The sequence below is a fragment of the Nyctibius grandis genome, chromosome 2 (genome assembly GCF_013368605.1).
Source record: "Nyctibius grandis isolate bNycGra1 chromosome 2, bNycGra1.pri, whole genome shotgun sequence".
Lineage (NCBI taxonomy): Eukaryota > Metazoa > Chordata > Aves > Nyctibiiformes > Nyctibiidae > Nyctibius > Nyctibius grandis.
Genome location: NC_090659.1, coordinates 109,323,044 through 109,336,838, shown reverse-complemented (window position 1 = coordinate 109,336,838; position 13,795 = coordinate 109,323,044). Strand labels below are relative to the sequence as shown.

The following is a 13,795-nucleotide window of genomic DNA, read 5'->3' as shown; positions in this document are numbered from 1 at the left end:
TTTCATAGTAGCTTATATGGGGCTATGTTTTGGATTTGTGATGAAAACAGTGTTGATAACACAGGGATGTTTTAGTCATTGCTGAACAGCGCTTACACAGCATCAAGGTCCTTTCTGGTTCTCACACTTCCCTGCCAGCAAGACAGCTGGGGGTGCACAAGAAGTTGGGAGGGGACACAGCTGGGACAGCTGACCCCAGCTGACCAAAGGGATATTCCATACTGTATAATGTGCTCAGCAATAAAACTAGGGGTGAAGTTTACCAGGGATTCCATTGCTCAGGGACTGGCTGGGCATCGGTCAGCTGGTAGTAAGCAATTGTTTGGGGTTTTTTTGCATCACTTACTTTTCTTTGGAGTTTTCTTTTGTTTTGTTTTGTTTTGTTTTAATTATTAAACTGTCTTTATCTTAACTCCTGAGTTTTCTCACTTTTATCCTCCAATTCTCTCCCCTGTCTCAATAAGGGGGAGTGAGCGAGTGGCTGTAAGGTGCTTAGTTGCTGACCAGGGTTAAAACCACAATGTAACGTAAAGAGCTCAAAATTTTTGAAGGACAAATCAACTTACCTTGTCCAGGTTCATACTGATTTACAGTCAGTTGATCAGGTTTATGTTTGATATATCCCTGCTTCAAGCACTTCTCCAAGAACAGGTCGCAAATTTCAGGAAGACCTAGTTATAGAAACAAAACTGTAAGCAACACAGGATAGCTTTTTACATTTTTATCCTTTCTTTTTACAAGAAACATAATAACTGGACAAAATACATAGAAACAGCTTCAGAGATACATAAGTCCATCTTTAATAATGATCACTCTGCATTTGCTGTAACACACACATCAGAATTGGGGGCCTGATCTGCAAGTCCAATTTAGAATCATAGAATGGTTTGGGTTGGAAGGGACCTTAAAGATCATTTAGTTCCAACCCTCCTACCATGGGCAGGGACACCTTTCCACTAGACCAGGTTGCTCAAAGCCCCATCCAACCTGGCCTTGAACACTGCCAGGGAGGGAGCATCCACAATTTCTCTGGGCAACCTGTGCCAGTGTCTCACCACCCTCACAGTTAAGAATTTCTTCCTAATATCTAATCTAAATCTACTCTCTTTCAGTTTAAAACCATTCCCCCTCGTCCTATCACTCCATGCCCTTGTAAAAAGTCGCTCTCCAGCTTTCCTGTAGGCCCCCTTCAGGTACTGGAAGGCTGCTAGAAGGTCTCCCTGGAGCCTTCTCTTCTCCAGCCTGAACAGCCCCAACTCTCTCAGCCTGTCTTCATAGGAGAGGTGCTCCAGCCCTCTCATCATCTTTGTGGCCCTCCTCTGGACTCATTCCAACAGCTCCCATGTCCTTCTTATGTTGGGGCCTCCAGAGCTGGACCCAGTACTCTAGGTGGGGTCTCACGAGAGCAGAGTAGAGGGGCACAATCCCCTCCCTCGACCTGCTGGCCACACTGCTTTTGATATATTTATAACATCTCGCAACTAGAAAGGCCACTTCTCCAAGGCCTCAGCATTCAGAAGCAGATCAGGCCCACTCCTTACAAATGCAAACTGCAGTATCTCTGCATATAAATAAAAGCATATCAAATCAAAGCTTCCACCAACTACAGTAAAAAAGTTGCAGTCAAGAAGCAAAATTATTACGCAGGAAGTCAGAAGTTGTGCAGAGCACTCTCAAAAAAATTTACTCCCTAAAAATCTGTTACTGAATTAATATCACCAAAAAAATCTGCTGAAGATAAACTGGTTTTGAAACAGGAATGAAAGTAACAGTCCTTCACTGAATCTTCGGTTTGCTATTTTACCTGAGGACTTCATTGTAAAATTCTGTGGGAGGTAACACCCGCAAACATGTTAGTAACAGCCCTTTCATGACTCTATTGATTTTTATTTTTTAATTGTTCTCCCCCAATGAAGTGGTTATGCTTTTCTCACACAGAAAATATTCTAGCCATGAGACTAGAAAATAGCTCAAATTTCAATGCTTTAGATAATTATATTGGCTTTACTGTTAAAACTGCAATGTAATCAGAATCCTTCTGTTGGAAGCTACATCCACCCTGGTATACATGCATCACCTTCAAGTTTTACAGGAATTTAGCTCCCCTATTTTACTATTTTTAAATCAAAGACTATAAGATGACTCGCTCACTTTGCTCTAACTCAATGCTCTCAACTCCAAATAAGATTATTCAAACCCTTTCAAAATTGCTTTCAGTCCAAAGGAAATTTTATTTTGGTGTGTATCCAGCAAGCTTCAAGCTAGTCAAGATAAATATACACAGCAATATACATCACAACCCCCAAACAAATGAATAGGTAATTTGTAACACATAATTGTTTTATGAAACAAAAGCTAAAAAAGAACGACAATTACAATCCCCAAAACCTTATTTGACTGGACCTCAACAAATGGCAACAAACTCTGGCTGCAATTGATTGGAAATCAAGCTTCAAGCACTCACAGTAATTTGGAATGGATCCCATTCACAAGCACTGTTCAGTGTGTGCTTAAGATACAGTGAAGGCTCTCCTTTTATCAGAATCTCACCTCTCCTTTAATTACAATCTCACATCCATATCTCATTGAGGCTTAAAGGCTTTACATAATGGTTCAAACATCAGTGTGAAATACGTATGATTTAATAGGGAAGTTCTCACCTCCAGGTAAAGGTTTGTCTTTATCGACATTGTTGTTATCATAGCAAAACTCATATCCAAAATGTTTTACTCTTCTATGCTTTAAAGTCTTCTGGGCTGTAATAACACACAAGTTTAAAGTAAGATTAGACTACATAAAACAGTACAGGCAATTTGCTACGCTTCCCTATTCCATCTGACCAGTTACACCTAAACATTCTTTAATTAACAGTTGAAAAAAAAGTATGTGACTCTTGTTCTTCATGGCACACACTTCTTCTGCCTTAGTACCTTTCATATTTGCACCAAGCATCACATTCACTGCTGTTTGATGTCCAGCTGATGGTGTTTTTGTACATGCAAGAAGTAGAGAGCACCAATCTTCTTGAGCCATGTTTAATGCATCTTTATTCTTGCCCTAATCTCTGAACCAGCACTTGATTAATATCCTATGGATACAGCTGGATCCTTCACTTTCACCCATCACCAGGTTACTTGTTAGCCAAGGTCAATATAGCCCTTTGTGTTGTTTCAAGGAATAAAATTTACACAGAAACCTTGAACTGAATTCCAAGAACAATTCATTTGTGAAGAGATTTAACTCCACAGAGCTCAAGGGAAAGCACAAAAGCAACCAGAATGTGTGTCTCACTGGCTTCTTTTTAAGAGAAGACACAGCTCCTCCGCTGGACATCAAATTACAAGGGTAACCTTCACAGAACAGTCTTGTGCTTGGCATAAGACACCTGAAAAAGACTTAAGTTCTGTCTGGATGCAGGAATGTTATTTGAGTAAATCCACATCACAATATCAATTCAGACCACTTGCCCCCAGGAGTTTATCACTTGCAACATAAGATCCAATTTCTAAAATACTGTGAAACTATAGGGAAAAACAGCGTAAAAGTATGGAAAGTCTGGATTTCTATTGTTTTGCCCACCATTTTGAGTATCTTCATCTCCTATCCAGTCAATACTTTCCAACATCCTCCTTTCTTCCTCTGGAGAAATAATCTTTTCAATGATCATTAGGCCTGGAGGCAAGCTTGTAGGAACAGCATTCTGCCAGAAAACTAGGAGTATGGAAAAAGAGAATATTGTTGCTGTTTACAGAAAATAAAACCATGTGTTCCCTACAGGGATATTTACTATGTATGGGAATATAGTATAGCTGTAGAAATATTTACTTTAATGGTACAATGGAACCCTCTTTGGAGTCTTATTTGGTGAATGAATGATCCCTTTTTGGCATGACAAAACAGGGTAAGGCCCAAATTTTGCATCTTGCAAAGCACTTTCTAAATTTTACTGCATAAGACCAACAAGACTCCACGCTACCCAAACACAAAATCACTTGTGATTTTCCCGTCAAAATAATGGTAAAAAGAATTTCCCAATCACTTCAGGATCCTACCTGCATTTCATTTTAATTTTCTAGAACTTTGGTGATTTACCAAATCACCAGATTATTCTCTGGACAGAGAAGCAATCTGTAACCAAATATGGAGGAGTGTAATGCAATACCTAGGTGAACATAAAATATTGGTGATGTAGATTCAGTTTGCTATCCTAATAGCTTAAAAAAGCCATTCATTGGCAGAATGTACAGACCAACACCAGGAATCCTTTTCACTAGACACTATAAAAGCTCATAGCAATAGTGACAGTTCTTGTCCTAAATAGCTTATAGTAAGCCATAAAAAAAGCCTGGAGAGAAGGGGTGGGGGGCGAAAACACCACAGAAATCTTATTGTGCCTATTTTCCTTCTTGGTGTTGAAACAGAGATCACAAGACCAAGGTCACACAAGAAATCCAATGAACTGTCCACAGATTTCCTAGGTGTCAGTTTAGCTCCTTAATCACAAAACCTTCATGTGCAGTATTGATTGGTCTAGAAACTACCTAAAGTCCTTTTTCCTTTTGCCTCCAAGTAAAGGAGTTCAAATTAGAGCATCATATCATGAAACACAAGGAGCAAAGATTATTTCACGTCCCGAATCTTAGATTCTGGCTTTCATTCTCTGTGTCTATTTACAAAGACCAGTGTGCTTTTAGCTATATTTACAACCTAGGAAGTAAAAGCAAAGCGAAGCAGTATGCGAGAAGCTGGATATATAGAAGAGCAGAAAAATGATACCTTTTTCCACAAAATTAATATACAGAACAATGTTTTGGCCAAAGTCTTCAAGTATTACTTCTTTTCCATTAAGGGCATCAAAGGCCTTCTTGGCTTCTTCTGTTGTCCCATATTTCACAAATGAATATGGTTTATTCGGTGGCATTAAGAGTGTTTCCACCAATCCATACTCTTCTACTATCCTGAGCAGTTGGTGTCTATTCATCCCATTACCCAGACCAGCATTGGCAATAACCAGGCTCTAATTGAAGAGGAATTAAAAAATAAAAAAAAAAAATGGAGAATTAGTGATTACTGTTGGTTCATTTAAAACTAACACTCTACCAAGAGAGCAGCTCTATTATGTATCCTCTTTTATGTATTCCACATGCGATATTTACATTTCAATGAGCTTGGTATATGAGTCTAAGGCAACTTTTGTTTGCCAAGCACATATTCTGGCAGAAAGGCTTGTATCAGAGAGACCTCCTCAATTAATGCATGCAGTTACTATTACACGAGCACGTAAGCTTTGTACCAGCATGTGTGCATCAAGTGTACTGCAGGCAGTGACACTGGCACATATAATTTTGGAGGTCGCTAAAATGGAATTTTTCCAGAGACCTGTTATCACTAACAAAAACAAACAGAAAAACTTTTGAAGACTGTGATTTTTTTTCAAGAAGGTTTTCTCATCTTTGTCAAGTAGTCTCTCCAAGCATAGAGAGGTTGACATTCCCAGTCCTACCTCATGTCCTCCATACATCAGGTTCACAAAAAAAAAGCAGCAGCCTCTACAAGCAGAGCATCTAGTTCTGCTCCAGCACTCTTACATGAAAATTCTCCCTCTTGTTTTTATAAACAGAAGGGATTTATGTCCCATCCTTAGTTAACACAGATTACTTCATGCACAATGCCTAACTGCTTAATTCTATGCTTTCATAGTGATTTATGCACAAAATTATCGAGTATGCAGTTTGTGAGGACTGTTGCTGGTTTGCCAAATATTAGAAGAAACAACAAAATAGAACTTTTCAAAGGACTATTATTCAAGAAATATCCTTTAGAAAACACATAGGCCTTTTTAAAATAAATTAACAGGTTCTCTTGACATCTAAATTGCTATATGCCATAACTGGATGTTCAATCTAATCATGGTGGTTGAAAGAAGTTTAAATCCCTTTTTAAGGCCAAATGAGGATGCAGCCTGGAAGTTTTGATTGAGCTCCAGTGACTCCAAACAGCTAGCAACAATTTACTCAGACTGACTCCATGTAATACCTTTCCAGAAAGCTTTCAGGCAATCTTTTCCTTAAAGTCTACAAATGTTCTATGACCTTTTCTGAAGGCAGCTGGTAAAGTGCTCAATTGTTTCAAATGATAGCATTTCCCTTCTCTAAAAGACAGAAAATTAGGTTTAAAACTCAAGAGGATTATTAAAAAAAATTGTATATAGTGAGTACTGCTGTGATTATGCCTATAGCAATGGCTCTGTTTACACTTGTTCTTAGCACTGCATCAGGCTGCCCATTACTGATCACATTTTTCTAAGGTGACCACATTATTAATTACTGTTATTTTCTAGAATATTCTTAATGGAGAGGCCCATGTGCGTAGAAGAAATGCAGAGACTCAAACCAGTGCTTTCACTGGCTGTAGGCACTTAATCTACAAAGACTGTCACTACACAACAGCAGCACGTACAGCAACTGATCATGTTCTCCTGACTGAGCAATTTCAATATAATCAGACTCTTGCACAAAGCCTGAAAGCATTTTTTGTATTCTTGACACAAGTTTATCACTAGCACTATACATCACTTATTCAAATGTTCTGTCATTGATGCTGGAGCCCAAAATTACTCTTCGGGTAGATTAGATGGATAATTTGGTATCTGGGGCAGTGTCGAGGGGAACAAATCCCAGATTACAGACCCATTTCCAAGCAACACTAGAAAAACACAGTCCCTGGTCCAAAGAGCTTACAACATATACAAGATTGCTGGCTCATTTCAGCATATGTCCACGTGGTGCGAAATGTGAGTGAAGACTAAGCCCAATTTTGTTACAAAAAAGTACAGAGATCTAACCAATGCTTCCAGAGGCTGCCCAGAGAGGTTGTGGAGTCTCCTGCTCTGGAGACATTCAAAACCCGCCTGGACGCGTTCCTGTGTGACATGATCTAGGTAATCCTGCTCCGGCAGGGGGATTGGACTAGATGATCTTTCAAGGTTCCTTCCAATCCCTAACATTCTGTGATTCCACATTTGAATGGGAAGAATTTGCAGGATCAAGATGAACAAGGCTGGAGTAAATGATACTGCTTTACTGTGTTTCAAGCCATTAGCATCTCCCCACAGCTGACAGAGGGAAATTATAAACTCTCTCTCTAACTTCTTCCCTTTCTGTCTGCAAGTTCCTGTCACTTACTTTTTGCTACACCAGTATCTGCGAGGTCATCCTCTGATTTGCTGTAACTCTCTACTGTGGCAGAAAACTACAAATCAAAAAGCTGAATAGTTTTCTGTAGGTTAGGGAATAAAGTGGCTTATGGTAAAGTTCATTGAGCATCATAAGAAAGCAGAATTCCCCCCTATCTTGCCCCCTTTTGCGCAAGGGAAGAGAAAGCTGTCCCCTTTTCAACAGCAGCAAGTCAGTCAATCAGTTCAGCTCCCACAGTACCACAGCCTAAATCAATTTAGGTGAAGAAAAAATGTGGAAAAGGTTTCCAAGATAGACGTGTTTTTAACAGGGGGTTTAGACGAGACAAATTATACTTGATAGAGAAGTACAGAGGAAAGAAAGATACAAAAGCTAAAAGCCAGAGAATGAATTAAATCACACAGAAAAACAGAAGAAAAGTTCATCTACTTCAACAAGGTAACATTTCCCATACTTTCTCCTCCTCCCCAACCCAAGGAACTACTGTTTCAGATTAAAAACAACCTTATCCAAAGGCCACTGAAGTCTCTCCACAGACATTAAACAGCTGAAGTACAGTTCTGCTTTGAAATCAAAGAGGCACAGAAAACCTTCAATATCAGGAAGTGCATTTGGGAGAAGAACTGCATTTTAGACAGTATATGTGAGAATGAAACACAGATAAGCATCATTTTCACACTACCATCAAAATCAGAACTACCAGGCACCTGTGTGGCATGGGAGACACACTCAATGCCCTCATGTCTCATCAACGTATGCTGAGCTCTGATCTGCTTCCTCAATACCTTCTTCTTCATTCTGTGGACCTTCAAATGATCTTCGCTGGTTTTAACTTCCATGCTGGTGATCTGGGAAGTAGAAGTAACAACACATAGTAAGTGTCCTGCTTGAAAAATTAAATACTTCAGTCTGGTCTATAGACTCCCCATCTCATACGTCGGCTGTAGGGTAGCATCACGACTTTAGACAATTCCAGTTTTTATGAATTATTTGGGGCTGACAAAACTGAGTCTGCAAAGTATATCCTTCCTTAGTCAATAGCACAGTTTTACCCATCTCTGCAGTTTTGTTACTAAACTCTCTTTTATTGAGAGAATACATCCCAAAAATAAAGCTTTATAAAGACTGCCACGATGCTAGGTCTCATTTGCCAGTTTTTCCTCTTCACTCCTTTATTCACAACATCACTACATCCATTTGCAGGTTTTAAACCGCCTGCCCCTCCTGTTTTCACATAGTAGTTTCAGTTAATTTTCTTCTCTCTACAGTCTCTCCAGAGCAGAACAAGAGAAAAACTATATGTGGAACTGCCATGAGATTTGTATCATCTTAGCTTCTAAGTTATTCATGCCTCACTGAATGCTTGAGTTGGAGATGAACTGTTCCCATTTGGCTCCTTTTTCCTAATAGCCACTTTCAAGTGAATGTGACATTTGGCAAAAATTGCTTTTTTTGAGAGTAGAAAAATGTGTTCAATACTTAGATGTCCAAGAACTAGCAACCAGGATGCTCCACACCTCATTTAGCATATCCCCCAGGGCCAAACTTCATGCAAATCACATTCCTGTCATGAGAAGGAACTGAAAACTGTGTATATATATTAACTATTGAATTTAGAGGCAACACAGCATTTACCTACCAGTGAGTTAAACTAAGGGTAATTCATTCACTGGCATTCTCCAGGTTTTGTTGCATCTTTTGCCACTTCTGACCTACTGCTATACTGAGAACACACAGTACCTTCCTACATCCCTCTGAGCCTACTTTCCTTTCCTTTCTCTCTTCCCACTTCCTTCAAAACCAAGGGAAGAGTTCCAGACCTCACTTAAGACTATGACAAAGCTCCCAGATACTGATGTGGCTAGACTTTGCCCTTCTCTTTTCTCTCCTTATAAGCATAATCTCTTACCCATATTTTAGGGGTTTTCTTCTCTTCTTCCCAAAAACCCTGCTAACACTACATGTGGACAATCCTAACTGCAGTTGTCTGCCCTTTCTCAGTTCTTTTATTATCCTTGGTGTGATAACATCCTTCCACCTCATCTTCACTTCAAAAAATGTTTTGTTTCTGTTTTTTTAAGAAAATAAAAAAAACAACTATGCCAATCACCACTATATTCACTTATTTAAATGTGTCAACCTGCTCCAACAGCCAGTCATCCGCTTGCATACCTTCTGGCTTGCAAAGACTGCATAGCTGCTTCCCAATACCTAAAACTGCAGACACAATCATGATAATATGACGATGTAACACAGAAAAATTATAAAAGGTAAAAAAAAAATTTCATATTAGTATTTGATGCAAACTTTGTATTGAATGACTTAGCAAATATTTTCTTTAAAACAATGTAAATATGCTAGTAAAATTGTTATAAAAATATAAAGACTTGCCTAGGAGTTCTAAGTATGTATTCCCTGTGACTGGCTGCAGCATTGCCATCATCAACATGCACAACTATTAACTGCACTGAAAGAGAAAAAATCTTTAAAGGGAATCAGAATGACAAAAGCACCCAGTGGAAATAACAGATTCTAATCCTCCAAAAAGGAGGCAGAATAAAATGCTGCTAATGCTGCCAGTCTTCTGCCACTCCTTACCATTTGTTGGTTCTTCCACTCCCAAACCCGATTTTACAGCAGTCTCAAATGAATTAAAACGATTGTCAAAGAAAATGAATTGGCAACAACAGTTTCAAGCAAACCTAGCAAGTTACTGGCATGGCAGGCTCCAACAATTCTGTCTTGAAATGGTTTCAGACACCTGCTATCAAATTTGAGATGGTGCATGCACGGCCATAACAGTTTGAACCCTGACCTCCTAGTCAAACAGCATTATTCAAGTTTTTACACATATCCTGACCACATGAAGATCACATTTACAGCTGCTCCTGACAAAAAAAAAACCCTAATAAATTACTCAGCACCAAAATCCATCCTACCACCACTAGACTCTTGCCAGTTCCTAGGGTCTCTCACTCAGAGCTAATTCAAGCATAACCATGCTCTCATGCGATGGAGGCAAAACGTATGAGAAGGAAATCTCACAAATGACAAAATTCTAACAGGGCACGGTTTCAGAAAAAGCAGGAGTATACTGAAATAATTATTTCATGTGACTTCAGAAACATAAAGAGTAGAGGCTGAAAAGATCAACGGGTTATAGAGCCAACCTGCATTTCTGTAAAATTACTTTTTTTACAGATTTGTTAGCAAGTGTCTCCCATTTCTCTCCAAAGCAACAGTGCTCACTAAGGGCTTTTTCCTTATTTTATACTCTGATTCTCTCACTTCCCTTCCTTTCCTGAATCTCTTGGTACTTTCTTAAATAATCATTTTCTCTTCTTGATGGCAGACCTGCACACAGGCTGCAGTTCATTCTTGGACAAAACCACGCTTGCTTCTAAAGACAAATAGTTCAAAACAGCTTTCTTATTGAGGATTCTTCACTTAATCACCAACTAGGGTTAAACACACAGAGAGCAACAGTCCCCTTAACCTTCATGAGTTAAATAATGATCAAGAAATCTCAGACTTGGTTAGACAAAAAAAGCAAAGTGAGACATAAAAATCAACAAAAGATAAATGCAAGCAAAGGTACCTGGGAGGGGGGAAGTCTCAAGAAAAGTTTACGTCAAGTACATTCCCCTAAGTGTATCTAATAGGTTACCCTTACCAGGATTCATCTGATTCGCAGGCTCCTTCAGCAAGCTTACCATGACAAAGCTGTCCAGTTCACTGATTTGATCCAAAAGGCTTGGCCTGCCCGACTTTATTTGCCATACACAGGTGAACAGAGCCAATAGCTTTACACACCACCCATGTGCAAGTTCTTACCTTCTGGGGAGGGGAAGCAGTCTCAAACTACTTCACAGAAAAGTATAGGAGAGACACATCTTTGGTTTGGTGAGGTGAGGTTACAGAGAGTAAAAATATGACATGGGTTTACTCTTTGGAACCATGCAAATCTGGTTCAGAAGGAAAAACATGGAGGCTATGTACATCACCCATACCAGTCAGGCCACTTTCATGCAGCCTCTGCAGAACAAACCTAGCCAGAAGAAAAGGATATCAAACTGAAAGTCTCAGTCCTTTCCCATAACATCTACACCTCTGCACGCTGGAAGACTCCATGTGATCTCAGGGTAAAGCAACTCTGAGTTTAGTCAGGCCCTCAGAAACTCCCACATTCTCCAGGCAAAAGCCAAGAAGTCATGGCCCAATATTTGGCAAACTAGCACAGAAACTTAAGTTGAAAGTCCATCTTTTCATAACCTCTGAACTAAACAACAGAGCAAGGGACAGACGAGGAGTGACTCAGCTGCCTAAACGACATTTAAAACTGGCAGATATGTCCTAGGCCACACTGCCTGGCCTTTCACCTGCTGCTCAAGAAGCTGAAGACCTTGCCTACGTGCTGTCATGCTTGCCAACATCACACAGATGCCTCTGGCCCTTGAAGGCATCTCAAACAGCATTACCTGCATTGCTGAGACAGCCGAACCTTCCCCTGGACTCTGTCTGAACTGAGCCTAAACTCCCTGCCTTGTCTGTTACATTATTACCCGAGGCTCAATTCTGCAGGCATGGAAACCAACAGTCTGCCTTGATTTCTGAGTTAAGGAATCACACTCAGCTGTATAGAAGTTGAAAACTTTATTTGGTAGCATCGCAAACCCCCTTTACAAAGGCCAACATGCCTATAGAAGAAAAAGCATGCAGCAGTAGATTATTCATTACTGTTATCACCTCCTTTCATGAGTATTAATAAAAAAGTAGTTCCTGAAAATCCACTGAAAGTCTCCCCTTGCAATGCTAGCTCAGGTTATAGCAGGTCACACAATTGGCCTGAAATTACTACAAAGGTTAATGTAAAGCTTTGATGTAATAGAGGAACCTTATCTGCAGAAGCCACTTCTGAAAAGGAAAGTGCATCGCTACTGGCGTGGAGCCAAACGGCAGCTGTCAGCAGAGGGAGCACCACCCTCAGTTATGAAGTTTCGCACTTTATTATTTAGTTTTGGCTTCGTTTTGTGCCGCAGACACCTAAATATAAACGTATACAGACGCTGCATACACAGAGACACCAAAACTCGTGGAAAAAACGAAATTCAGGAGTCTTGGTGGGGCAATTTAAGAGTTCCCGAAGGCGCCGGGGCCTCCCTGCGGCTATCCCCAGCCCTCCTCCGCCAGTGACAGCCCTCAAACCTCCCACCGACAGCCCTCCAACTCCCGGGCTCAGGGTACTCCTTAAAAACCATAACGGTAACAGGAATAACAACAGGCATGTGCGCACGCTCTCCTGCCCTGAATAAACACGGAGGGGAGCGGGGTGTAAAAGCCGGGAGGCAAACGCGGGGGTTGACTCGGCCCTGCCCCGCCTCACGCCACCTCGCCCTGACAGGGCCGGGGCCGGGGCCGGGGCCGGGCCGTCGCGGGCTCGGCGGGGACGGGATGGAAGGAGACGGGTCCGCCCGCACTCTCAGCATCTCCACGGAGCCCCGCCTGCTCCCCCTTCCCCAGACGGGAGCCGGGCGGGGCGGGCGCTGCAGCCCCGGGCCCGGCCGGCGCGGCGCGGCACAGCACAGCACAGCACAGCACGATACCTGGGTAGAGGCGGCCATGTTGGGGCAGACAGCCCGCCCGCCCCCGCCGCTCCGTCATGGCGGCGGCCCGCCCCTGGCCCGCCCTAGGCGGGCGGGTTCAGACAGCCGTGTGGGCGGCGAGTGCCCTGGAGGCCTTTACCGAGGGAAGCCATCTGCCCCGTTATCACACGGTGAAGCAAGCCAAACCTGTCCGACACCAGCTGGTGCTGTGCGCCAAGTGTTCCTGCTGACCAGAGCGGGGCCTTCCCGGGGCGTGCGGCCGCGGTGAGGCGGTGGCTGGGCGGAGGGACGTCCGCGCCCGAGTGGGAGCGGGGCCGGTGCTCACACCTCTGAGGGAGGCTGCCAGTGTGGCGAGGGGAAGGGGGTGAAAGCGGCCCTCTTCAGCGTCCTGCCTTGGACACACACTTACTGCTCCGTCTCCTCCTGCTCGCTCTGTGCTGCCCAGCTTCCCTTGCCTGAAGGCCCTCCCCTTGCCAGCTTTTCTCTCAAGGTAGAACCAGCTCCCTGCCATGCTCTTTCCCATCAATAAAGTATTCCTCCCAAGTCAGCAACAGAAGAAAAGTGGCACTTGAACACCCACTTCAGCCCCATGCCTAGCTCTGCTTCTTCGCTGAAGACGATTCAGGGCAGAGCCTCCTCCAGCACAGGGGATCCCAAAACAGCCACATCCACGCAGCAGATTAAAGACAGCTTCCCCCAGGCCGAGGTGCTCACCCAAAGAGACCATCACCCAGACAGGCCTCCAGCACTGATCACATTACCTTTGGCATGCCCCACACTGGGGACAGAGGAAGACAAAACCATACCAATGCAGCCAAGGCCACGCGAAGATCACGCCTCTGGTTGTATTTCCCCATGCCATTCTTCAGTTCGCTAGCAAACCCACTAAGGCTGCTTAGGAAACCCGTGCTATTGAGCAACCCGCACCTCCCTGACAGGAAGCATCTCACAGTTCACTGGCTCCCTGCGCGACGAAGTGATCCCTTAAATCAGAGA

The 13,795-nt window shown here is 42.4% G+C and overlaps 1 protein-coding gene across 2 annotated transcripts in view; it reads right to left on the bottom strand.

Annotated features, from left to right (window-relative positions):
* ALKBH8 (alkB homolog 8, tRNA methyltransferase) overlaps window positions 1-12,867 on the bottom strand; it is a 51,574-nt gene extending 38,707 nt beyond the window's left edge. Inside the window, exons 1-6 of one of the 2 annotated variants that reach the window (XM_068425318.1) lie at window positions 12,800-12,867; window positions 7,904-8,044; window positions 4,777-5,017; window positions 3,580-3,711; window positions 2,661-2,756; window positions 567-671 (exon numbers count right to left, since the gene is read on the bottom strand). In XM_068425318.1, the coding sequence (XP_068281419.1) occupies window positions 567-671; window positions 2,661-2,756; window positions 3,580-3,711; window positions 4,777-5,017; window positions 7,904-8,044; window positions 12,800-12,817 (733 nt within the window). In that variant the 5' untranslated portion in view covers window positions 12,818-12,867. The remainder of the gene's footprint in view (window positions 1-566; window positions 672-2,660; window positions 2,757-3,579; window positions 3,712-4,776; window positions 5,018-7,903; window positions 8,045-12,799) is intronic. The other variant, XM_068425319.1, reaches the window with a different exon arrangement.
* Between the last annotated feature and the right edge of the window lie 928 nt (window positions 12,868-13,795).